The sequence below is a fragment of the Pseudoliparis swirei genome, chromosome 7 (assembly GCF_029220125.1).
Source record: "Pseudoliparis swirei isolate HS2019 ecotype Mariana Trench chromosome 7, NWPU_hadal_v1, whole genome shotgun sequence".
NCBI lineage: Eukaryota > Metazoa > Chordata > Actinopteri > Perciformes > Liparidae > Pseudoliparis > Pseudoliparis swirei.
In genome coordinates, this window is record NC_079394.1 from 7,121,383 (window position 1) to 7,147,757 (window position 26,375).

The window sequence follows — 26,375 nt, forward strand, 5'->3', positions numbered from 1 at the left end:
GCCTTCATCTGTATTTTATTTCAATGTGTGTGTTCCAATCACTAGTTTGTGAGTTAGATATTCCCCTTCACAGTATAAATCATATCGCTTTCAAAGTGTTCGTCCTGAGGAAAATACCTTGGACATAAAACAAGCTAATCATTTGTCTCACTGATATAGTGAGATACATATATCATTATAATATCTAGATTTTCACCACATCACGTTTTGAACTTCTGACACCAGCTGTACTGTCTGATTTATTTTTAGCCTTGGAGAGAGTTTGACGAAGCCCTTATAGATCGCACCCTCCCACGAGAGATAAACAGAGACTGCAGAAGTCAAGCGAACCCCAGCTGAGTGTCAATATCAGGTTATGATGTTTGCTGTTTTAACATGAGCCTCTTTTCTCTTTTCTCCTGTTGTTTCTTCTCCTCTCCAGGGGTCGACAGGCAGACACAGCCTGGGGGCTGAGACCTTGGGTTAAGCTCCGACTTGAGAAAATATCACCGTTGTTGACTCTTTTTGGGCTTTTCTGTCATTGCAACTCTTGTCCTCTGGCCAATTTTCATCCCATGATTGTGTTGTTGTAATTTGCACTGAGGTTCCTTTAATTCCTTTTTAATCAGAGGTTATGGGAATACTATCATCGCAACCTGCAGTTAGTTTAATTTAAACTTTTTTCTTGTTACTATTAAATACATATTTCCTGGGATTTCCTGTAACAGACGGACACCAATCAATTTGCAGAGATGAATTGTGGCTATGGATATTCAATCTTTGATATTGGACAAAAAAAGAGTTATAATTAGTTATTTATAATACAATCTCTTCAACACTGGGAGACAATGACCACCAAAAAAAGCCAGCACCAGCAATTTATTTTATGTTCACAGAACATCATTCAGGTCGGAGCTCTGGGGGAGGTCTGACATATGTCAATTAAAGGGCTATTTAAATATTTAAGCAACAAAGTTTGCAAGTCGTCCCTTGGGTGCAGTTATTGGGGTGTGTGTAATGCAGCCTCAGCTCTCCAAGGACCAGCTGAATGCCAGGCAGGCAGCGTGGATCGTTGGGAGGCATCACGGCTAGGGTTACAGTGTGAATTAAAGCTGACACTAAGAAGCGCTCCTCACAATGACCTGCAGAAAACAGCAGACAAAAGAGCCTATTTTAAAGCAGGACAAAGGGGAGGTTAGTGGAGATACCTGAGCTCAGGCTGGCCTAGTCAGCGTGTCTGTGGAAGGACGAATGGCTGGTGCCGCGGGACCACCGCAGCTAGACCCGGCAGGAGAAGAAACACACAGAGAAGCACATTCCTGCACAGCCATAACAGCAGAAAAGACATATGAGACACACGCATACATACACACAAGAATATCACCAGCACAAGCTGTAATTTGTACCATATCATTTTTGGTATTAATATCAGGGTTTGTCAGTGTTGACGACTGGAGGTGTTCCTGGTTTCTGGACGCACGCACGCACACACGCACACACACACACACACACACACACACACACGGAACATTTCATAACAATTCAAAGCAGAGAGGGATTGTCAACTATCTGTTTTGCTCCCTGGAGGACTTTGTCTTCTGAAAAGCATATTTAACCTTTCAGATCTTTTCAAAATGTAATTTTCTCTGCAGACAAAACTAACTCAATCATTGCTATTGACATTTTGTGATGACATTTACGTCACCAAAATGCTTCTGCTCTCTCGGAGCAACCCTCGATCCCCCAAACCTGCCCGTTGCTTGTGAATTCCACGAGAGTTTGCGCTATCTCCACTTCATCTGCTGTCACCATGGTCCTCAGCATGCTTTCACCTCCGTCCTAATCCCCCACTTCATCTGAAAGTCAGGATGACAGCCCTGGCTCTTGTCCTCTCTCTGTGTTTGTGTTCGCTCTTTTCGGTTTTCAACAGCATCCACCTGTTCTCGCAGTGGGGAGGCTGCACTTATCATTTTTTGGAGAAACTGGGATCTTCACACTCAAATATCCTAATTGAATATTTTTGTTTATACGCATAACACACTAATACCAGCCTATTTCTAAATGTTGTTTCATAATGGATAGAGCTTGCATTTGTTTTTGTGGAGAATATATAATTTGTTTCAAGCAGCTGACGGCGTCCTGGTTTAGTGACTTTTTGGCAGACATCTCCCAGGGTGCAAAGCGTCCAGATGCATTCTTTAACTGGCGTTCTGAGGTTCACAGATCGCTCTGGTACCCGACGACTCTCTCCAGGATACCATTTGAAACCCTATCTTTGTATTCACGGTGTCACTTTCACACTCGATGTGTTAAGATAATACTCTTGGCACTTTCCCAGTCACGGAGGAGGAGCTGTTTGCACTGAAAGCTAAATGCTATCGAGCTAACCGCTCAGCCCTGGTAGAAAAGTTTCACACTATGAAAATAACAAGACTATGACGCAACTTGCCACCACCAAGGCGGATAATTAGAGGAATTGTGTGACCACGCCGGCCGAGTCTAAAGGAGTCTCCAAATTTAAATGTGCTGTTAAATTTGATATAAAACAGCAGTGCACATAACATCTTTAGGTGTGAATGAGACATAACAGGAGTGCTGAATAACAGATTTACAGTATGGACTACCAGAGAAATGGTGAAATGAAAAGCTGAGATTGTTGCAATAAAGATTTTTTTTTTTATTGATTTCTATTTTTAGGTGAAAAATAATATAGAAATGGATGAATTGATTGTTGAATATGGAGAAATTGGATGGCTAATTTGTTCTTCTATCAATATATTACATAACTAATGTCAGCCAACATAAAAACTGCATCTACGTATATCAAAATCAAAGTAGGTAGGTTAACTTTTTTATAAAAACATATCGAGGTGTACATTTAGTATGTTTCATTGTAACTACTCCTACTTTCCATACTGGCTGTGAAAATATCTCTTTATAACGCAGTGGAAGTTATGAAATCTACAGTTCTCAAATTGTGTATAAAGACACAGTTTGGGCTTTTGTCCTCCATCTCTTACATTAATATTGCACAGGAAGAGATTTTTTTTTATTTGAGACTGTCGGCAGCATGGCATACTCTCAGCAACCAATACGTGTTTCATTGTACAGAGGAATGAGAATATTGTTTTTAAGATAGACTGGAACACATCTTGTGTGTTGCCCTTTCTTATCGATTATCTACAAAAATATAATTCAAAGTAAACTTACTAACACGATAACTTCCATGTTCTTCCATGTAATACATATTTTCTATTATTTAAAACGACGATATTCAAAAAGAATTTTGAGGAAATGTCGTGCATTTAAAGCTACCAAACGGTAATTTCCGATTATGATATGTCTCTTAAAAGGGCCTTTAGTTTGTTAATCAAGATTCACTTTTTTTTCTTTTTCTTGAATAATAGTAATATTATAACCAAGTTACTTGGTCAATGTATTTGGAAGGTTACGGGCGTAACTAAAAGAATCCATTGTGAATAATGAGTTTGTATTGACGCACGTTTTCAATGCAACGCCTGGTCCCAGCACAGTCAGACAGAGCAGCCCCAGCAGGAAACCAGCAGCTTATATGTCTCCGGTCTCTCCTGATTAACATGGATAACTTTGACCCACAGAACGGGTGAGGATTCCTGTCTAATTGAATTACAGTCAGTCTCCTAGCCTCCAAATATTGTCTTGAACTTATACCCCTCTCTGTTGCCAGAAACTATTTACATTCTATATGTTGGAGAACATTTTTCTTACTCCTTTCGACTGCAATTTAGTTTGAGGCTTTGGTCCATGCAGAGAACCGTTGTTTTACTTCATCAACGAGCCAATTAGGCCATATTTTCCTGCACCATATGTTTTTGAGGCAACCATTAAAGAGTTAGTGGGTTGTGAAGGAATAAACTCCACATGATGGAGTCCTTCTTATGATAAAAGAGCATGCTGGCTTAACCAAGGAAAATCAAAGCAGGTCAGTAGACTCTTACTTCATTATACTGAACTAAACACCCACTGTGCTTTGGCCCCAATATGTATCACTTAAAATGGCTTTTATATGCATTCAATAAAGCTGAACTCATGAGGGCAGGCATAACTTAAACCTCGAGCTGTGATCTAGTTGAGGTGGGCAAAGATTGAAGGGAGAAAACTCATCTTCGAGTGCAGCTCTGACATTAAAGACAAAGTTATGTCACGCATTGCTCAGGAATGACGTGCAAAAACATGGCTGCCAGCTCTCTTCCCCCTCAGGCCCTTCAAAACCCAGAGGCTGGACTTATGTGGCGTTTCATGCATGTTATTCATTCTGCATCATAGGAAATCACACAAGACAAAGAACCCTCAGCAACACGGGATCCCAACGGAAAAAAAGCCTTGCTCTCACTTGTTAGCGTCTAGCAACCGTTCCCTTATATAACATGCATTTGACTTGGACATTCAAGTCACATAGACATGAACATCCTATTAAATATGCATATCTCAAGTGTCCACGTCTGATTCCAAAGTGGACAGTCGAAGATTTATGGCACCATTGACCCTCATTGCTTTGCTGCTTCCTCAAGGGAACCTGCCACAGGCTGCGTGCCAAATGCTTTAAAAATTTAAAGAGGTGATGAAGAAACTATCCAGAGGAGACAAAAACACATCAGTTCTGCCACAATAAGATTTTTCTGTGCCTTCCTTCCTTTTTTCCAGCTTCTTCTTTCCAATTGAGCTATTCTACCCTGAACACTCATTGCAAGCCATATGAACGCATTTTTACATCAAGACAACTGGCCATTCAAATGTATGGTGTTGGTTATGTGTATTTAGAAATCTTGGGGATACAATTTTCTATGTAAAATCCCCTTCGGACCCCCAGTTTGGATGAAATGAAGAAATCCTTGGCATAGCTTCCAATAGATAGTTCTCTGATACAATGATGTGTAAATGACCAATACGCTTTACATGGCAAGACTGCAAGCCAGAGATATTGGAAACTTCATCATTGCAATGGCCATGTGAACCGCTTTGCCTTTGCCTAGCAGACCGCAGATTGAAGGAGGCTTAGGGATGGTGAAGGGAGTTTTTTTTCTTCTTCTTCTTCAGGCTGTTTGCTGCAAGCAGAACACCTGCATTCTTTCCATGCTCTCCCGAGGACTCTGAATTTGACCTCGGCGTACAAGTAGAAGAGTATCCAACTCCTTCAAAATGTAAAAATGCCACATAACTCTATTGTTCCTGACATGTTCCTCTACAGAGGCTCAGATAAAGAAACACTTGTCTTAAAGCGGCGAGGCTGACATACCTTTTATAGAGCAAATACAGAAACAAGAACTCCCATATTCTCACAGCACCTTTCTGATTTGCCAACACTTACTGGTAAACTGATAAAATACTGTGACAATACCTCTGGAGTGCCTCATAAATGCTTTCTATTGACCTGAAAGCATTTGCTGACTACAAACAGAACTAGGGGCATTTCTCCTGTGGGTAGGAGATGATTTTCTCCAGCAGGCACACAGGATCACTGTCTTGCTGCTCTCAGCGAACCTTCCACAGAGAGCAGCACCTTCTATGGCTCCAGGCCTTCAGCCTGAAAATCTCCCCTCTGTAGGATGGATTGGGTTCCAGGACCCTGTCCTCTCCTGGGACTGACCCAACCTGGGGAACAGAGGGCTTTCATGGGAGATCACAGGTGCTTATATACAAAATGGCAATTTTCTTTTTCCATAATTCCATGTTACTGCATTACCAGATCTTATCGCGAGGCCAGTATCTCATTCCTGAGGTTTTAGACGTTAATGAAAGATGCTTTGCCTCCAGCCACTGGGGGCTAAATCAACAAGCCTAGGATTCCTGTTGGCCTTTGTAGGAGAATACCAAAGGCAGAGAGTGGACTGAGCCGAGGTCAGAGACAAAGCAGGGAGCTGAAGATGGAAATGCTGCGTCCAAAACAAGCGTGTAGGCAATCTAGTGCAGTGGTTCCAAATCTCTCTTGTCAGACGGACTCCCACAGCACCGTCACATGTAGCCTGACCCATCAGTGCCACCACCTGCCGTGGTCCAAACAGGTTCATATTAACTGGATTTAAACTGGATGTTAATAGCCTGCTATTAGCCTAATTATATAAGTGGATACTGATGAAGTAGGCTCTTGTTTTTCTTCAACTGAACTGCATTTGTACGACTTCAACGGAGACGCAGATGCTGCGCGTTATCTGTTATCGGTTAAGTTTAGATAACCATTAACTCATTCCTTTTAGCAAACAATTTAAACCATTTATTAATTTTGGTCAGTTATTCAAACTATTTATCAATTTGCAGTCAATAATAACCATCCAAAAGCATTTACAATATATTTGCCGACTTTTAGCTTGACCTATCTATTTTATCTGTTAACCTACTTAAGGCTAAGTATTTAAACCTTCTATCTATTGTTTGATCCATCACTTATTTTAACTGTTTTTACTTTACTTTTGTCTCTCTGTTTCATATATTACTTTTAGCTAAATATGTGAACAGTTTATGATTATGTAGTTACCTATTTTAACCTTCATCCATCTCTCTTACAGTCCAGGCTTCTCTGCAGCATGTAGTGATCAAGTGTTACAACTACGGGTATATTTTTCGAATCAACTGTACATTTTTATAATCAATAATGCTTCTCTACAATCTTCCCATGTACACCCTTGCACCAGTAGGAGAATCCCTGATCTAGTTATCACTCGCGAGCCAACTTTAAATAGCCTTCTTATCTTTCACAGGTCACACATGGAAATCGTTCAATGCCATCATACTGTGCGTTTTTATTAGCAGCTAAATATTAAAATGAATGCAGGCTTACTGATCTTTGTTCACTACCATATCATAATACAAAATTTTTTTCCTTGGAGAATAGAAACATTTTGCAGAGGGCTTTCTCTGCCCTTTGTGTGCCCCTGAATCAGGCTAATACAACCTCAACAATATGTGTTGAGTATATGTAATTTCAGCCACTTAGGATCATTAAAAGGAGATCATATTGAATATCACTTCACGAGCGGGAAAGAGAAAGCGAGAAAGAAATAAAGAAGAGATTTGTTTGTCAGTCAATTCTGACCCACTCAATCTCCTTAGCCTTGTGAAAGAGGGGGAGAGAACGGGTCGGGGTCAGCTTTCTGTAAATCTTCTGATGAAATGTTGACAAAACAGCCAATTTTCTGTAATTTTGCTGCAGCCGTCTTTCAGCAGCTTACTCACTCAGAACCCCTTCATTTCAAACAGCGGCACACTGCGACCTCTGACATGTATCTCTTCTCTGACTTTTTTTGGCCTGGCAGAAAGACAGTAACAGTTGTGCCTTTTAGGTCAGGTGGATGCCGTTTAAGGAGCCCGCCTCATAAAGGACCCCTTTGTCTCTCAAACAGGCTCTCTTGGGCCCCAGTAAAAGGATAAGAAATGTAGTTAATAGCTCAGGAGTGGCCTAATCATCAGCTGCCATTACTGCTCCAATATCAGCAGAGATGACAGACTTATCAATAACAAAGGCCCAGCTGAAGCCTCCACCGCTCTGTCATTTTGATCTTTGCTCCACTAATCAGAGCTTTCATTTGAGCTAAGCACCGGGCAGCACACCTCTCATTCTCTTCATGCTGTGCCAGATATCACTCATCTTTACAAGCCAGTCGGTATTCCCTCAACCCCAGGCCACCATTTTCACAAATTGGCTTAATTTCTCAGGCAAAATATATGACACATCTGAGAGCTCATTGTCCTCGCAATGCAAGTGATTATTGCACTTACTGGTAAAACTCTCTTAGCTTTTGAGGTTTTGTCTTGAATGGCTTTGGTTGGAGTCCAGCTGATTTTTTTAATGAAATGAAGACGTGTCAAACTGACTATCATTGTGTTGTATAGATATTTCATAAGTGTATGCTGTGTTTGGGTTAATACTACACTCCCAATAACACAAAATGATTGTGGGGCATGTTGTTTGTACTTTTTGTCCACTACAACGCATGAACTGAAGAGCAACACCTTCATATACCGTATGCGTTAAAACAAGAATAAGACTTAGATTAATAAAAGGCTGTCTATCATCTCGAGTAGATAACTCTTCCATATGCTAAAGGAGAGGATGTATACAATTTTAATTTTTTTTATTGTAATATACATACTTTAATGCCAATATTTCTCTTGTTCATTCTTCCACAAAAAGCTCCTCCATCAAGGAGAAACCCGAGAGGACCAAAGAGGTGCTCCGCACCTGGACGAGCTGGCCCTTTCATTTACAGTCATGGTGAGGATCAGGCACTGACTGACTCAGACACCTGCTATTGGGAAATATGTTCTCCATCAGTGAGCTATAGACTATTTCTGGACAGGAGCACTGGGAGACCATTGTTCTCCCCGGCACTGACAGCCAAGGTATTCTTGGACTCTTGGCACACATAGAAAACAATGTGTTATTCATGTTAAGCTTAAAAATTTACTTAACTACTTATTCAACATTACCAAAACAAACTGCAATTAGAGTGGTATTTGTTAATTGAAGCAGAATTGTTTGATGGCTTTAATATTGTAATGATGCATATTTCAAAGAAAGAGCTCACATATGATGTTATATATAATATATATATATATATATATGTGTGTGTGTATATATATATATACAATTAGAGAGATGGAAAGGTCAGAATTATGAAAAAAACTTGTTTGTCTTGGAGTATAATAAAAGAATCACAGACATTTTCTTTTCAGATCAAAAATACCTATCTTTCATATTAAATATAACCTATGGTCTCAGGCTTAACACAAAACAGTAGAGGTCCTTATTCCCTCAGTTTGATACATGATATGTGCTCTTTAAACAAATCATCTGCATGGCCTCTGCTCCTATACAGTCGTATACTGGGGTAGAGAGTTTGGGGATTTTGCAATGTCATCTGGGATTAGAAAGGAGCAGCACATCAGAGCCCCAGGCCACACCACCTGGAGCCCCTATACGATCCCTGGCGCTGCACCACTCAGTACCAGCCCCATTAGCTTACCGCGGAATAATTCCTGGTCAACCAAATGACACTGAGCTAACAAAGCTCCATTTCAGAAAAGATTACAACTTCAACAGGAAACCCTTTGATTATGAGTTTGTTTGAAATGTTATCAATACCATGATCATTCCTGCGGATCAACAAAACCATCTCTAATCACCATACCTTGGCTGCACCTTTGGTTGTGCATCAATCTCCAGAAGAGAAGAAAAAAAAGAAAATTACGGTGGAGAATAGAGGAGTGACTTGTTTAACAAGAAGCACGTGCAATGACAAAGCGATTCCTTTCTCAACGCTGATCACCCACCTGCACACAGATTAGGTCAGATATTCACCTGAGCTGCCAACCTGTCACTCACACTCAATAAAAAGAAAGAAACACACACAGAACACATTCATTTCATGTTAGTGCTTCTAACAGTGATAGCAGACACGACTTACCGGTTTCTTTTACCAACAGACAAACAGCCACTGTATACACATGTTTGCAAACCGCTATTATAATAACATTAGGTGAAATTAACTTTAATCTCTGGATGGTGTCAAAATATACACAATTCAATACAATCTGCCATTTACATGCGGGTATAACAAATGATAAACAAAATTAATAATTATTAAATATACAATATTGCACACCCAACTTTTGCGTATAGGTGCAAAGTGCTTAAAGATAATTATACTTGTTTTATACGACATTATTATATTCCAACAGCAGTCTGCAGTCTAAATGAAAGTGCTGGCTACAATAGACAATTATCTTTCTCTACATTGGGTGACGGCCAAATAACATGAAGCTCAATTAAAGTTTTCTTAGGATCCTCCTTGAGGTTTACACTTGCAACTATTTCCCATTGTGTTATTGTTTGCAGTATATTCAATTAATGGAGCGAAAAAAACTTGCGGATCTGAATTATTTTTCCACTGTATTGAGGAAATACCCTGGTCTGTCTCATGAAGTTCCTAATTAAACCCTGCTGTAGTCCATGTTCCTCAATTGCAAATACGTAACTAATCTTGATGCGAAAAGTTAGTTAATATACATAATTGAGACCATAACCTGAAAACCCGTACATAACCGCTAAAAAAACCCAATACAAATATATATATTTAATGTATGATGCAATCTGATTGGTTGGATACAAATTCCTTATAATACTAGTCCGCCCCAACCTTTTGAGAGTTGTCTATAATAATGAAAGAGAGGAATGGGACGCAAAGTTGATGTTTCGTCATTAATTTAGTCTCTGGCGCCCCTCTGTGGAATCTATGCAGAACAGACTTAATTCATTTTCTGTTAAAAAAAACCTGATTGTGCAACTAATTACCCACACTTTTCTAAAACACTCCAAATGGCTTAACAACTAGAATATGATGATGAAAGCTTGTCATGGGTGCATACTTGACCAATGTATCTTTGTAATAGTGACCCAACAATCTTTCGCTCATTCTTTTGCTCGTGCGTGCGTGCGTGCGTGCGTGTTTGGTGGTGGGGGTACAGCTGCACAGGTGCACAGCTGGAAAGTTATAGACCAATATCATTATTTTATCGAAGAAACGTAAGTGATCAAATATGTAGGCCTACCCTACACCATTTACAAAATTGAAGAACAAATACACAAAATTCAATGTAATAAATGTTGTTATTGGCATGAAAGCAACAACAAAAAACAATGTCTCCAAAGCAAATGCAACTACATTGTGTGTCCCTCTCACTGTCAGTGTAAAGTAGAAGCAGATGCAGCTGACCTATGTATGCTACCATGCCAAGGGTGCAGTCAGTAGATAAGAGTATGAGTATACGATAGCCATGTTATCTGTAGAAAAAAACATTTGTAAACCGACAGTCGGGTGCATCACATATATTTTTTCTGCGCGTGTTTGTTCTCCATCACGTCGTATACTCAGGACATTATGTCTGAGTGCATAACACTGACATGAGCAAGGGAGGGGCTGCCGCAAAACACACCGATAGAATGAATGCAAAGAGCCAAAAGAACACTTCCTGTTGATGCAAAAATTGCAGCAGCAACTGTCTGACACATCTGGACTGGAGAGGGGGAGGCCTGGCTGTAGTGTAAGCGAACTACTGAGGGGAATGGACAACGTGTAATGCTCATCTGCAAGACGGTGAGTTTAATGGACTTCAAATATAGCTTGGACCTGTGACCGTAATGCTTTCGCAACATCGGCGCCTGTTTGCCCTGACAGTGAAAGCATAAAAGGGACATCATTGTCGGCGACCGTGCGCTAAGCAGCCGTATGCTATCTAGCGTTAGCCGCTACTCACACTGGCTGGGATGGGGCGGCTGCGAGCTAAACTAGCGCTAACTGTTAGCATAAGCTAGCTAGCATTGTAACGTCAGCTATTTCGTGACAGCCGACATAGTTTGCGCCCCGCCGTCGACGTTACTTATCTACAGCGCCAGACGATGCTGGAAAGCCTTTTCACGAACTAAGAAAAACACGACGAGCCCGCAGAACAATCCACAGCGCGTTAAAGTGTGAAGTCTGTCTGAAAGTTTCTTTTCGGAAATAATTGCTCGATCGTGGACGAGCTAGTGGAGCTAACGCTGTCGTTAGCTTCGATAGTTCGGGGGTTCGGCCCTGTGAACCGATGCAGGTTTTTAACTGACATTAGTCTACCTACAAGTTACCGGAGACATGAAACATGGTGGAGACGACAAACAAAAGCAGGTCAACTCGACTGTCAAGCTAACGTTAACGTTGCTGCTCTGCTCGGTGGGATAGCTCCCCTCCCGACCACCAACAGCGAGTTAGCTTAACTAACGTTAACTAGTAACGAAATGGTTGGCAATAAAGTTTGAGACGCTGCACATTTGCTCCCCGAGGTATCGGCAGCGTATGCATGTACTATCGGGTAAACGGTACATGCTAATATGTCAGAGTGACCGTGCACGTAACACGGGTAAATGCGAGTCTTCGTGTGTGTGTGTGAGTAGCTAGGTGAGACTTGCTAAAGGGAAAAAATGTAAACCCACTCTACATTAATGTGGTGGCATCGGGTCCGTTTTTGCAGGACATTTGTTTAGTTGGAATATTAAATATATCATTATTCGTAATGATGTTTGTCAATAATGACTGTGCCGGTAAACTAATTGTACGCGATGTTGGACATTATGGCACAAAAGGACAAAGTGCAGCGACCTGGCGTATTATTCTGTGTTCTTTTTACTATTCATTCGTATTTCAGTGACATTCATTTGCTCGGAAATCCAACAATAAGCTACGTTTACATCTCAGTTTGAAAGGGAGGGGCGTCTGTATTCCCAGAAAATTGCATCTGAAACTAGCCTAAATATTTCCACTTTAAGGCGTGTTGGAACACAGTCGAGCCAAACCAATTACTGCTTTTGCATGAACAACCATTATGGCTTCGCACCATTCAACACTATTTTTTCTGTCCCATTTTAGTTTGAACAGCCAGGAAAAATGATCTCTAGAAAAGAAGTGGGAACGCTGCTGCAGTAGGGGCGAGACCCCCTAGCGACGCTGGCACTCAGTGGCACTTGCCAGTAGTTGCCGCAGCTACTCAGTGGCAATCACTGGCACTCAGTGCTACTTGCCAGTAGTTGCCAGTTGTACTGTGGTGCCATCCAGTCGGAAATTTGCTAACTGTTAAAGTCTGTATAGAACATGAATCACTGAAACTTGAATTTCTTTACAGTTTAAAGACCAAGCACGACAAATTCATACCTGATCCTCCAGTGTTAAACTTTAGACTAACTGTGGCATCTCCTGAGCTGAGAGGAGCACGCTGTCTGTGTTGGTGGATGCCCAATAAAGGGAGGATTAATAACGTCGTCCCGTCTCCGTGTCATCAGTGCCATAATGTCCGAGACGTTACAATATCATGGTATATAAGTGTAATAGATTACGAAGTGAAACGTAGTAGTAGCAAAACAATATTAAATGCTGGCACTTTTTGACTAGCTGTGGCACCTTTTAACTAGTAGTGGCACTTTTTAACTAGTAGTGGCACTTTTTGACTAGCTGTGGCATCTGCTGGCAAGTGCCACTGAGTGCCAGTGCTTAAACTTTAGACTAACAGTGGCATCTCCTCAAAGTAGAATTTCATGGAGGTATAAAAGTATGACATGGTAAAAAAATTAATTATATATTTTTTTATTATGAAAGAAAGGCGGGTACATTATACATATCATGGTATATAATTGTTATATATTACGAAGTGAAACGTAGTAGTAGCAAAACAATATTCAATATAGTACAGCAGTATTGTACAGCAATATCGTATTGCATATTGTAAGTAAGTCTAAAAAAAACCATTATCTATCTATTTGTACACTTAGGCAATGACAAAAGAAAAAACCCGCAGCTTCTCCATTCTATGACCATAAAACTGATTAACGGCAGCTGATCTGTCGAAACAACAATGGTTGTTCCACCCACAGCTTCTCGGCGAGTGTCGTTCGCTTGCTGCCGTCCTGCCACTTGAGCGTTGCTGCCGGCGACTCGTCGCAAACACGCCGCTGAGTCGTCGCTGAGTACTGGCACCGAGCGGCACTTGCCACCGAGTTGCCACTGAGTTGTCGGTGCCAGTGATTGCACTCGCCCTCTCTCCCCTGCTGTGTGGTCTCTCCTGGTAATCTGGTACCGTCAGAGATTATTGTTTGTGTGCTCATCAAAAGCACGTTTGATGCTGGCAACAAGATGTTGTAAATTAAGGCCCATAATAATGTTTATGGATGTTGGTCTGAATCAACTGCATGTAAGATGCGTATTCTCCCTAACCTCACTGTTTTTATTACCATTGGTTACAATAACCAACGTTATCTGTAGAGAGCAGCTTTATGTACTGATTGTACACCTACTTTGTGGTAATTTGGTGTTGTTGGAATGTATTCGGACATGTATTGTGAACATGTATACCAATTGAAAGTTGTTGCTATATATTTGCATCAATATTGTATTAATCTGTTCACTGTTGTATTGCTGTACAACAGGAATACTATTCCCACAAAAGCAGCCACAAACAACACTGTGCTAACACTTTTTAGTGTTTCTGTAGTCCGTTTATGGTGAAAAGGGGAGAAAAGTAACGTTGCGTTGTTTGATGGCAACGAACTGCCATCAAATAGTCCTTTGGTGGAGACCAGCAGGTGGCAACTTAGCAGAAGAATGTTTTCTGACTTCTTGGTGCCAAACAACAGAAGGAGCTGCTACTTGGGTCCAAGCTCTTCTTGTTTGACCGTTGGCTCCAGCTTGGCTCTCTCGTGGTTTTGTCTTGTGTAAAACTCTTGAGAAGGTTTTTATGTGTTCATATGTTTACGTTCGGCGGGCAGCTTTGCAGTCTGAGCAATTTTGTATCTCTAAAGAGGAAGGTTGCAGTTGTAGTTCTATGTGACAGTTTGACAAGCTAATTTGAATGCAGTGTGTAATAAACTTACGGTTCTTGTAATGTAACAAAGTCATGAATCAAGTTTAAGCTTTAGTTATTTATTATAGTAGAGTAACAACGAGGATCTTTCCTTGTGTGTTGGTTTTGGCATCCGTGTGGACAAAAGCAGTAGGGTTTCCAAATACCAGTTCCTCTTTGGGAAACTTTTTCTTTTACTTGATTAGCATCCTATACGCTTCTGGTTCTTCCTTCCTGCCAACAATACGGCCTGGGCTTCCAGCAGTGTGGTGTTGCTGTTGGCTCCGGAGGAGGAGGAGGAGGAAGAAATATTTTGTATAATTTTGACTATTTATCATGATATTGCCCAGCTCTAGGGCGAATTATGGAGGGCAGGGTTAGACTACTATTTTGAATCCACCAGATACCCTTTCTCATACACTTGATTCCATTTAGCCATCTCTCAGCTTTGAGCAACACCACACAACCAAGACAAAGATAATCTTGTGATTATGGCAAAGTTACTCTTACTTCACTGTGCCATCCTGTGTAATTCTTTTGAGAATGAATATGTTGTTGGTAAAGTATAAAGAAAACAAGGCGTGGCTCATGTCTTCCACTTGTGTTTCTAAGCATGCGAGGAGGCTGAAATAAAAGATGAAAATGTTCTTGTTTTCCAGTTGTTTATGTAAAAATAAGAAAACACACCCAAAGGCTAAGCATACAATATTTAGCTCTGCATACTTAGCTCCCACTGTGGCTGAACAATTTCCACAATGCAAGTTGCGTTTCATCCTCACAGCAGCAACGATCCTCACATCATATCCGTTCCCTTTGTATCAGAATGGAGTCTATTTTCATCCGTTTGAAATTGCTCTCCCAACCTTTGCTTGTTAAGCAATTCTGTTCTGGGTTCGGTCTGCCCCTCGAGCGGTTTTTCAAAGTATGTAAAATGCTGCTGATGTTGAAGAAAGCATACAATGCCCGCTTGCTGACTTCGATTTTTACACTCGTGTTTCTTAATATTTGGAGCGACATGCTTAAGTTATCGTCTTCAGCTGATGTCTTACCAGAGTTTTGCTGACTATAACTAACACAATGTACTCGGCTTTCTTTAAACCTGCCTCAAGCAGATGTGTAAAAAAAAAAAATGAGGTGTATTACCACGCAGGCGAATTGTCTGGCATATTTCTTGCTGAGTTTAAACATTTTCAGTTTTCCCCGTGCGAGCCAAGCATGTGACCCTCACCTAGCATGTGCATCTCAAATACTGAGTGTACATTCTTTGGCTGCCCTTCAACTTGGCTCCGTTTAGTATGCATGCTGTTGGCAGCCATTCCTGATGTGTTTAGTGTCTGAACATGCTGTATTTGAAGGCTGCTAATGGGGGAGTGAGAATAATACACTGTGCACCTTCTTCCGATTCTCGGTTTTGCGACATCGTTCCCCCTCCTGTGCCAGGACGAGAACATATGGTTCGTAAGACAGGTGTCTTGGCAAGCTTTGGCAATCGGAGGAAGTGTTTACGTAACCAAAGTGCTGATGGAGACTCTGCGCAGAAGATCATGCTGAATTGCCAGGCAGGGGTTGGGAGGGAGGGAGGAGGAGGAGGTGCATAAGGAGAGATGGGAGAAGAGCAGATGGAGTGGGGGGAGACAAGGGTTGAGCTGGAGAACTGACGCATGGTTTTGCAACGAGGGAATATTTGCTCTTACAAACACAGAATCGCACACGAGGCGCAGTAAAGTATGATTCACGGTGTTCTTAGTTCTGCTGAGAAGAAAGGATCTACGTCTCTTCATGTTGAGGAACCGGCTCAAGTCAGCATCCTGGTGTCTGAGGGTACGATGCAGCTCCGTGTGCACAGGGGAATCTAGTCTGGTCTTTTTGCCAGAATATGTTTCAGTCGGTGTGAATGTTATTCTTTGTGTGCTATGAAATATCTTAATGCAGGGAGGGGCTGGTGTCAGTTGGAGAGACTGACGAACATGAGACACAATTCGGCACTTACCAAACTGGTTGCATCAGTCACTTATGATTATGGGCTAGGGTTGTCAAAATTGACCCCAAAAAAAAACCATTGGACTATTAGTAACAAATAAAATAAATACTATTCAAATATTTACTTTTTATTGCATGACATGACATTTAGCAGACGCTTTTATCCAAAAGCGACTTACAATAAGTGCATTTCAACCTAGAGTACAAACTAAGAACAACAAGAATACAGAAAGTAACATTTCCCCAATATAGTCGAACTACAAGAGTACCATAATAAGAGCCGTTTAAGTGCCACTGAAGTGCTAATCTGTGTTTTAATCCAGATAGTCGGAAAAGACGTGTTTTTAGTTTCCGGCGGAAGGTGTAGAGACTTCCTGCCGTCCTGATGTCAGTGGGGAGCTCGTTCCACCAATCAGGAGCCAGGACAGCAAACAGTCTGGATGTAGAGTGATTAGCTCGAAGTGCGTTATGTCCATGAAGCCTTGTCCTTACTGTCCACGAGCGGACCATTCTGTGCTGAGCTTTTATCAGGCGCCCTGTTTCTATTTATTCCCGTTGATCACTGTGAACGCTTGCAATGATATGATATGATATATAGCTTTATTCGTCCCACAGTGGGGAAATTTGAAAAATCTCAGCAGCGGTGCACATCAGAGCATTAATAAAATAAATACTAATACTAAATATAAAAGTAAAGTGCTGATGGACGAGAGAAATGGCGGAAATAAGGAAATGAGGTGTCAGCTGGCTGGAGTGAAATTGCCTGAACGTTTCTTTGTTGTGGTTGGTTATATTTTGTCATAGTCAATATACAACTTGTGTTTACAAAAAGGCTTAAGATACTTTCTAAAACTCTTACTGCATGCTCAACTGCCAAACGGAACCGGATGTTCTTCTTTTGCAGCCAAACGCGGCATGGCCTTTACCTTTCATGGCGTGGTTCATATGTGACTGGTTCCTCCAGTCTCAATTGTTCACAACTTCTCAATTTTCCTGTTTCGCAATGATGGTAATTGTTTAATGGCGACATTTGATAGGACAGGAGGGAAACTAACCCTCGGCATCCTATTATTCTGCACTAGTTTTTTCTTCCAAAATAAAACAGATTCCAGTGTATTCCAGTATACAGTGGGTAGATTACAAATTGAACAAGAGAGCCAGGGGCACATTTGACGAATAAATTATAAAACATAAAGATATTAAGTGTTTTTCATATCCTTTTCGCCATTTAAGTTAGAAAGTAGGAAAATAACTACAGTATCCATACTTTCATTTGTGACATCCAGACTGCAAATATATATCCTAATAAAACTTCCATTTCAGATCTGTACAATCCAGATTTTATCTAATTTAATTTCAGTTATTCCAAACTGAAAAAAAACATTCCAGATCTCCAAAATGTAATTTGTAATACTCAAAATATAAACAAAAATAATTTCATCGGGCTTATTAGCTCAATATAGCCAATGCCAATCAGTCAAAAATGTCTTTATTAGGCCTGATACGGATCTTGGAGATAGTATACATTTCTGTATCCTTCTTTTGCAAATACAATTGTTCATTTATTAACTATATAGTAAGCTATCTGATAGTATGTTTAAAATGGCTTACACGAGTGGAAACACACAACATACATATTTCTGTCAGCATACCCAACCAGAATAATATGTTCACTAAAGTGTTGTTGACGTGAGTTGTCTAGGCTGTTAGTTCGCTGAGGTCCAACATCATTCGACGGTTGAGGATTTCTCCCGAAGAGCTAATATACATTTACAGTAAAGTTAGTGCTAGAGGAAATGATAGAAGGATGGATGGGTCATGTCCGCCACCATAATCGTCGTGACCAGGATTGAACCTGCCTTCAGCTAGGATGCGTGGTCGGGTTTTTTTTCCATAGTGCTAAACCGGTACTTTTAAAACGATACCGGTGCCTAAACGGTGCCTGAACCGATACTTATTTTTTTTAAACGCACAGAGGACATTAAAAACCTCTTTGGCCATATTCCCTGTAGAAGCCGTTATCATGGAGCACTGACACACAACGGATATCAGACTGTTAACATACACTATATATGTTCTCCATTATATGATGTGATATGTATTGTCATGTGCAGACTTTATAGGGTTAATCCTGTCACTGTGTTGATGGGCAAAGAGAACAACCAATCAGAGGTACTGAAGATGACACGTGACAAATAAAGTTTTGCTTCTGACAGCGAGAGTTACACTGAAACAAAGTGACGCCCCACGGTCTCTATTCCTCCGTCATTATATTCCCGGTAACACCGGGTATACAGCCAGGACCGCTGTACATCAACACATCTGCTAGCAGACTGTCACGCTCGTAGCTAGCGCTAGCTACGAGCTAACGCTAGCTACGAACTAGCTTAAGCATGGTTATAATGGCTAATTTATTATTTCTTGGGCTACTTTTATGAATGCAAGACTTGCAATCAACGTTACGGTACTAATCTGAGTTCAGGATGCTCGTCATAATCGGTCTCCACGTGTTCAGGGGGACCGGTGACGGTCTCCCCATCGCGCCCAGCCTGAAACTGGTGTGCTCGACACGGGTTCACGTAGTCACACACGACGCAACCTCCGCCGTCAGAGTTAAATATGATAGGCTATCGTAACCTGCTGACAGGGCGGAGTCACCTGAGAAGTTCACAACAATAGTTTTTTTCAATTTCAATCGGCTCAGGCACCGGAAAGAAGCACCGAAATGTGCGTTGCGTTTCGATCCGGGTAATACCGGTTGTATTGGAACCGGTACCATATTGGCACCGGGTTTCAGTACCCAACCCTAGCTTCAGCCCAGTCTGATCTCACAGTTGGCTTTGTGGTTAATACGGTTTATGTTAGTAAAAGGTTAATTAATAATCTGCCAGCCTTGAAGTGACTGAGCGCCTTGAAGCTGCTACACATTCTGTGAACTCATTTAAATGCAACTCCAACAAAATATATCAGACTTGAGTTAAGGATGAACTTTATCGGCTACTCGGATGTGCTCTATGAAAGGCTTGGCATATAAATGGTTCATATACAGTACCATATAAAAGTAACCGTGTCATTTTAAACAACCTACTTTCTTATTCATACAATATAATAGTTTTTGTGAACTGTGAAATTTCAAAAATGCCGCAGTGCATTGCAAATGTTTCAAAACCTAATGTTTTTTTTCCTTCCTTTTCTCCTCAGGCAGCCAAACTGGAGAAACATATCCAAGAGATGGACGACGGCAGCTACATCGAGTTCGATGTGCCGGAGTTCAGTAACACTGTTCTGACCCAGCTCAATGAGCTGCGGCTGCAAGGGAAGCTGTGTGACATCATTGTTCACATTCAGGGCCAGCCATTTCGAGCCCACAAGGCTGTGCTGGCAGCAAGCTCGCCCTACTTCCGTGACCACTCGGCTCTCAACACCATGAGTGGCCTTTCCATTTCAGTCATCAAAAACCCGGAGGTCTTTGAGCAGCTCCTTTCGTTTTGCTACACAGGTCACATGTCCCTGCAGCTCAAGGATATCATCAGTTTCCTCACTGCTGCCAGCTTTCTGCAGATGCAGGCCATCATTGACAAGTGTACCCAGATCCTGGAGAGCATCCACTCCAAGGTCAGCCTCCCGGTTGATGTTTGTAGCCCAGGCAAGGATGACTTGCAGACCAGCAGCAATGGGGTCAATGACAGCAACCTCTTTGTAAACCCGACCCAGATCTCCCCCCCTTACTACTCCCGGCAACCTCAGACGGGACACGAAGCGCGCTTTGAGCTGGCAGGAAAGGGCCCGGGCCGGGGTCGCCAGCAGCCAGAGGAAGGCCAGTCGGACCGAGGCAGTAGCGACAGCGTCTCTGAGCACGATGCTCCCATGGAGGCAGAAACGGAGCAAGTGGAACTGATCGGCAAAGATGGGCAAGTAACAGATGTGCATGTGAAGATCGAGAAGACCGACAGGCCCACTTACTCCGATAGCTCCTCAGCCGGCGACGATGGCTACCATACAGAGTTGGTAGATGGGGAGCAGGTGGTGGCTGTCAGCGTGGGTTCTTATGGTTCTGTCATCCAGTCTGCTGCCTATTCCTACTCAGGGCTGTCCTCCCCTTGCTTCGTCAACCTCACCAACTCCAGTCCTTCCCGCTCCATGCTCAGTGGCTACAGAGGTGGACGGGCCAGGGCCAAGCGCCCCGTGGCCATCCCAGCAGGAGTGCTGAGTCTTCTCAAACCGGGCTCAGATGACAGCGAATCAGCTGTGGGAGCCACGGGGTTGGAGAATGACGTGCGAGAGCGTAGCCTGCGAAGCCAGTGGTACCCCTACAACGAGAGACTCATTTGCATGTACTGCGGGAAGACCTTCAACCAGAAGGGGAGCCTGGATCGTCACATGCGCCTGCACATGGGCATCACACCATTTGTTTGTAAGTTCTGTGGCAAGAAGTACACGAGGAAAGACCAGCTGGAGTACCACATCCGTGGCCACACGGACAACAAGCCCTTCCACTGTCAGATATGCGGCAAATGCTTCCCGTTTCAGGGCACCCTTAACCAGCACCTGAGGAAGAAGCACATGGGAGCAACGGACGGGAGCAATCATGTAGACTCTTCCAAAATAACGGCGGGAAGCACAGGTCCGAAGGACCGAGCGGATACGACTGAGGCGATGGCCTTTGAGGCGCAATATGCAGAAGAGGCACCGGCCCCGAATATGGAGGAGAGTTCAAAATGCAGTCCCGATTTTTAGCTCCAGCTTCAGCTTAAGGAAGCTTCAAGAAATGTTTATCTTAACTCAACTAAAGGACCTTTTTTTTCTTTTTGAATCGGCTCCCTCTACTAAAGACATTTCTTGCGTCAAGGGTTCCTGTCAATTTAGTGAAATTTCGATGTTGAATGCTGAGAGTAAATGGGTGCTTTATAGAAATTTGATTATTTCAAGCAAAGGGAGTAACGACTTACTATTTTCGAGGAGGTCCCAATAATCAAGACCCCCTGATTGATTTCTCTTTTTATCTTTCCATGTTTTTTAAAACATATTTACAGAGTTATATAGGCATGTTGCAATAACTGATAATGTGAAAGCTCTGGTAAGATGCTTGTCATATCACCTTTTTACCTGACCTGTTTTTGCACATGTGGCCACAGGAGGTCACTTACTCACAAGGAATGATTTTTCTGCCAGTGCAAAGCTTCGTGTGACATATCCGTTCAATACCTCAAGATGCAACTACACACTCATAAGAGACAGTATTTTAACTTAAATGAAACTCACCAGGTTCTACCTCATAGCCAAGAACCTACTAGGCACAGCTGTGTTTACCGTTGGAAATCTGTTTTCGGTTGTATGTGCATTATCTTATTGCCAAACCCTGTCAAGAATATTCTCTCAACACAAAGCCTTGATACTTCGGGGAAATATTCCTTGCTGATTGTATGGATCAGGGACATAGTCCCTGCAAAGTATTTCATGGTCAGCCAGGATTAAGAAGGTGCTATGTTTGGAGGACATGACTTGTGCTAGCTTCCTTGTGTTTGTTTTTGGCCAATGCAGACAATAGAGTAAGAAAATGGCCCGCATTTATTTTGCCGTCTTATAACATTTGTTCAACACACAAGAAGTTTGTCTCCGATCACGACTGGAGATCTCTATCCGTCGGCCAAAGGGTGGTTCTAGATACCGTCATCCATGGGATGGGTGAATTACGTCCAACCGCAAAGTCATTTTATTCCTCTATACTCTGATGGCAGACTTATTCTGAATTATTGTACGTGTAAATTGTTTAGTCCTGAGGCTTTTAGGTCAATCCTCGGCGCCTGTCGGAGACGGGAGTACTCATTGTCAACTCGGCACAATAAGAACAGCTCTGTATCTGTTCACATATATCAATATAGTAGACTAGTCTGAATAATATGCAAATAGAAAGAACAAAGGAATCTCAGCCATTTTGACATGGTTTTTCTTCCATTATTTGAAAGAGCTATTGGTTCCTCTCCTTTTTTTTCTTCCTTCCGTCCCACCTTTTTTACGACGGGACGATTGATCTGCGATCCGTTCTCTGCATCGGTCGCGGTCAAATACAGACTTGGAACAAGTTCTCCTCATTTGTCGATCCTACTTCATGGCGGCGACACAGACGGGCCAAAGCTAGGCTAATAGCTAAAGGGCGTTGGCGATCGCTGCCGATCCAAAGTATTGATGCACTTTGCAGAGTTCAGTGGGCGTCGTGCCGTTGAGAAGACGTGCTCATTTCTGTCTCAATGCCGACGCAGTAGTGCTCGCTTCACAGCAGTGATCCTGCTCCCGAGTCAACGCTGTGTGAACTGATGAGACTCTGCAGTCCCATGAATGCTATCGGCTTCAAGTCATGCATGGAAAGCATTTTAGCGATACCGTTTTTACCCTGCGGCTCAGGGACGGGGGTGTAGTTAGTACATATAGACTTGGGTTTAATTCCATTGAGATTTCAATGAATCTGCTTTCAAAGTAAATACAAAAAAGGCACTTAGAAGGCCTGAATGGTTATCTTGTGATGTTTAAGACATGTAATGCTCAGCTGGGTGGTCCTCTTTGTGCTGCCATCCAGCCGTTTAGCACCTTTTCTTTTTGAAGAGCACCTGCTCTGTGCTTGTATTTTCGTCCCACCTGGTCCATGCTGAATTTGTGTCAACGCATTGGGTTTTCATTCATTTACATTTTCCATATAATTTTCTACTTTGTGTGCGTTTTCGCAGGTGAATGTCGTGTTTTGTCGCTTATGTCGGTTGTCGAGAGCGCAGTCCCTTCTTATTCCACTGAATGTGCGCTCATCGTCTTCACTCATTGACAGCTAAGAAAGCAAACCAAAATATAGGGACATTTTGCAAAAATCTGTGTAGCTAGCTTTTCTTTATCTTTGTATGTGAGGATTTATCACAAACACTTTTGGTCTTCACGCCCACAGGCCGTCAACAGTAGAGCGTTTCCTACGTGTTATCGTTTCCTCCCGGCGACCGCTGCCGTCGTCGGCCGGTTCGGGAGCCGATGTGACATCACCAACATCAGTAGCTGACTAATTTGATTCGGCCTCTGATGATTCTTGCCATTCACCTAAAAAAGAAAAAAAGGACGACGTGCATACCTCCTTGTCAGTTGGGTTTTGTGAGTCACGGGTACAAACTGCTAAAAGGACTTTGTGCCAATAGTTCACACCAAAGACTAATAGGTGATTTTTACCGTACATTGTGACTGTCTAGCATAATTGAATGCTCAGTTGTAAGACTATGTTCTTAATTTAATGTAGGACTAGTTCATTGCTCTTTGTAAGGAGTGTACGTTTCCCAGCTTTATAACAATCACTTGTGTAAAATTTGAACAATTTGCTAAGAAGACATTAAGAAGTGAAGTCATAAATGACATAATATATTAAGCCATACAAAAGCTGATGATATAAAAGGTGTGCAATAGGTATTGTAATTGTTTAAAGCCAGAGAGAAAATACTTTACAAAAAGTGGCATCTTGAACTTCGTGCCTTGTCACAAGCTTTACATTTTAGATCCTGGCACTTTGATTCCTGTGCCTCCTTCATTTTGTAATGGATTGACTTAAGAGATTAGGATAGAAATGGCCACATATTTTATTGTAAAGTGTTACTGAGGATGAATAGAAATCATTTCATGTCATTCTTGTCCATGATGTTGTTTTTCAGCTCAAGTGCTGCTCCCTCACTTTTGCATTTTTATCATTCAACCTTATTTTGTTTGTCGTCACAGAATGGATTTTACGGTTTAACTGATTTTGTAGCAATCGATTACAATCAAATGAGGCCGACTTGTTGCCCCGTGTTCAGAGACGACACCGTTTCCCTCCTCCAACCACGGAGGGCAATCCTAACAATGTGTGGCATTCCAATGTCTGAAGGAGATGCGTGAGAAACACAGATCTACTTCCTCTCTGTTCTCTTGGAGCGTCTGTCGGGGGAACAGCTGCGTTCATATTTAGCAGATAATTAACTGAATATTTGGGGAGAAAAACGGAACAAGCTTACCCCCATATACTGGAGCTGAATTGCACATTGCTCAATCACAAAATTGTATGAAATTGCCAATGGATAATTCTGTAACTTTATTTTTGTATTTGGGTCATCAATTGTGCACTTAGGTTTTTTTTTGTTTTGTTTTTAGTTTTTGTTTTTTAGTAAATGCCAATTCCATCCGGGAAGTTCAGTTCATCTCTGTAATTACCCTTAATTAAGAGATTCAGCTATAATGTGTTCAACCACTTTGGGAGGGACCTTTTCTCCATAAATGGCGCTTTTAGACTAGTCCGATTTTTTTTAAACAAATCGATGTAATCATCATAGGTGAATGGAGGGGAAATTGTTTTAATGCTTTTCATGAACTATAGTTACTTATGTGATACACACACCTACACAACCAACTGAACTTGACACACTCAAATCGACTCTTAGTTCCACACTTCTAAGAAGAACGGGAGATGCATTATGGGCCACAAGTAATCAAAAGGAAGCGTTTACAGGGAAGGCTGTCAGACTACTTTTTGAAATTGCAGCTCATCCTATTCTTTTTATAATAAACTCACTTCAGGTAGTTTACAAACACTGATACAGGCTTAGAAAAAAATCTTACGTCTTCCATAGCTTTTCCGTCAGTTTCTGTCCACTGTGTATTATAAGAAAAAGCAATAACCTTTTTAAAAGTGGTGTATTGGGATCATCAAGCCTATTGAAATATTGGCCTGTCATATATCAAACAAACTGAATGTCAGGGAGCCGTCGAATGGAAATAGGATCGGGACGATTTGATATCGATTTCATTTTATATATGTTTTCTGAAACTTTGGACGGGTTGACTTTCCTCTTCGGAAGAAAATATATAGAAATGGAAACAAAGGCGGTGTTGCCTGCTTGTGTTCTAAATGCTCATCGCGACCCAGTGGTCGTCGGTAAACGGCAACTCAAGGACCGAGTGTGTGGTCCAGTCATCAAACTCAGTAGCACCGTTTAGACTTGTCCGATAATGAAAGGGATGTCCGGCTCTCCGGCCAGTGTTCGGGAGCCGGCTGACCGCGGTCACGTCGGGGTTCAGTGGTTTCCTTCGGCTCCACGCCACGGAGACTAGTTGTAGTTGTTCTGGCCAAGGGGGGTGTTTTCAGTCAAGCTATTGTTTCTTTTGCTTTTTACAACTCCCTCAACTCTGCACTATAATGTCTCTGGCTCATATGTATTTGGTGACAAGTCAACACAAACAACAACTTAGAACTCAGGGTATATAGTGTTAAAAGTGGTCTCATTGGACATACTGCTTATGTCCGTAGTATAATTGTGCACTTCTCTTCAGGTGGGGAGACAATTCCTCAGTCAATGGTTCCCAAACAATCTGCCTCAATGTCTCAATGAGCCCATAGTTCCCACCGAGCTGAAGCTCGAGGAGCCCCGGAGACCATGAACTGAGCCGCGAGATCAGAAAAGGCCCGACCCCCGTTTTGTCCTCTCTACACACAACCTCACAACCCAACTGTGAACCTCAGAACTCTACTGTTTTGTACATCTATGAAGTAAATGAAGCTAGCTAGAGCTGTTGTATCTATTGCCATTTATGAATTTATTTTATAGCATGAAATAAAATATATTTATTCAAATTATATATTTTACTCATAATCATTCTGTGCTGCTTTGTTTTTGGTTTTTAAGCTTGTAAATTGCTTTTTTATTGTATAAAAAATGTCAATATAATAATGCGTTTGTAAAATAAAGACGCTCGTTTGGCTCCGATTTGTGTTTTGTGTTTCTCAAAAAAATATTTATTTACTTTTATATTTATATGTGCTTGCAAAGCAAAAAAGTTATTAATTCTGGCATTTGTAGTATTGTTTATAATGTGTTGAACAACAAGGCATCCAGAATATGGTCAGATGTGTTTCTGGCATATATGAATCCCATCTGGGGGAATCTCTGATGTATGTGCACCTGTGGCCCTCCAGAGGGAGCTGGAGCTTAACAAATACACCCTGGAAAGGTTTCTCTAGTGCC

At 41.8% G+C, this 26,375-nt stretch overlaps 1 protein-coding gene across 2 annotated transcripts; it reads left to right on the forward strand.

Moving 5' to 3' along the window:
* Positions 1-10,867: 10,867 nt before the first annotated feature.
* Positions 10,868-26,117, forward strand: zbtb34 (zinc finger and BTB domain containing 34). 2 transcript variants are annotated; one of them, XM_056419617.1, is made up of 3 exons: positions 10,868-11,108; positions 19,558-19,971; positions 20,071-26,117. In XM_056419617.1, the coding sequence occupies exons 1-3, from the start codon at positions 11,091-11,093 to the stop codon at positions 21,091-21,093; spliced, it is 1,455 nt and encodes a 484-aa protein (XP_056275592.1). In that variant the 5' UTR covers positions 10,868-11,090; the 3' UTR covers positions 21,094-26,117. The 2 variants fall into 2 exon arrangements, with proteins under 2 accessions (XP_056275592.1, XP_056275590.1); XM_056419615.1 differs by having other exon boundaries at positions 19,558-26,117.
* The last annotated feature ends 258 nt before the right edge of the window (positions 26,118-26,375 follow it).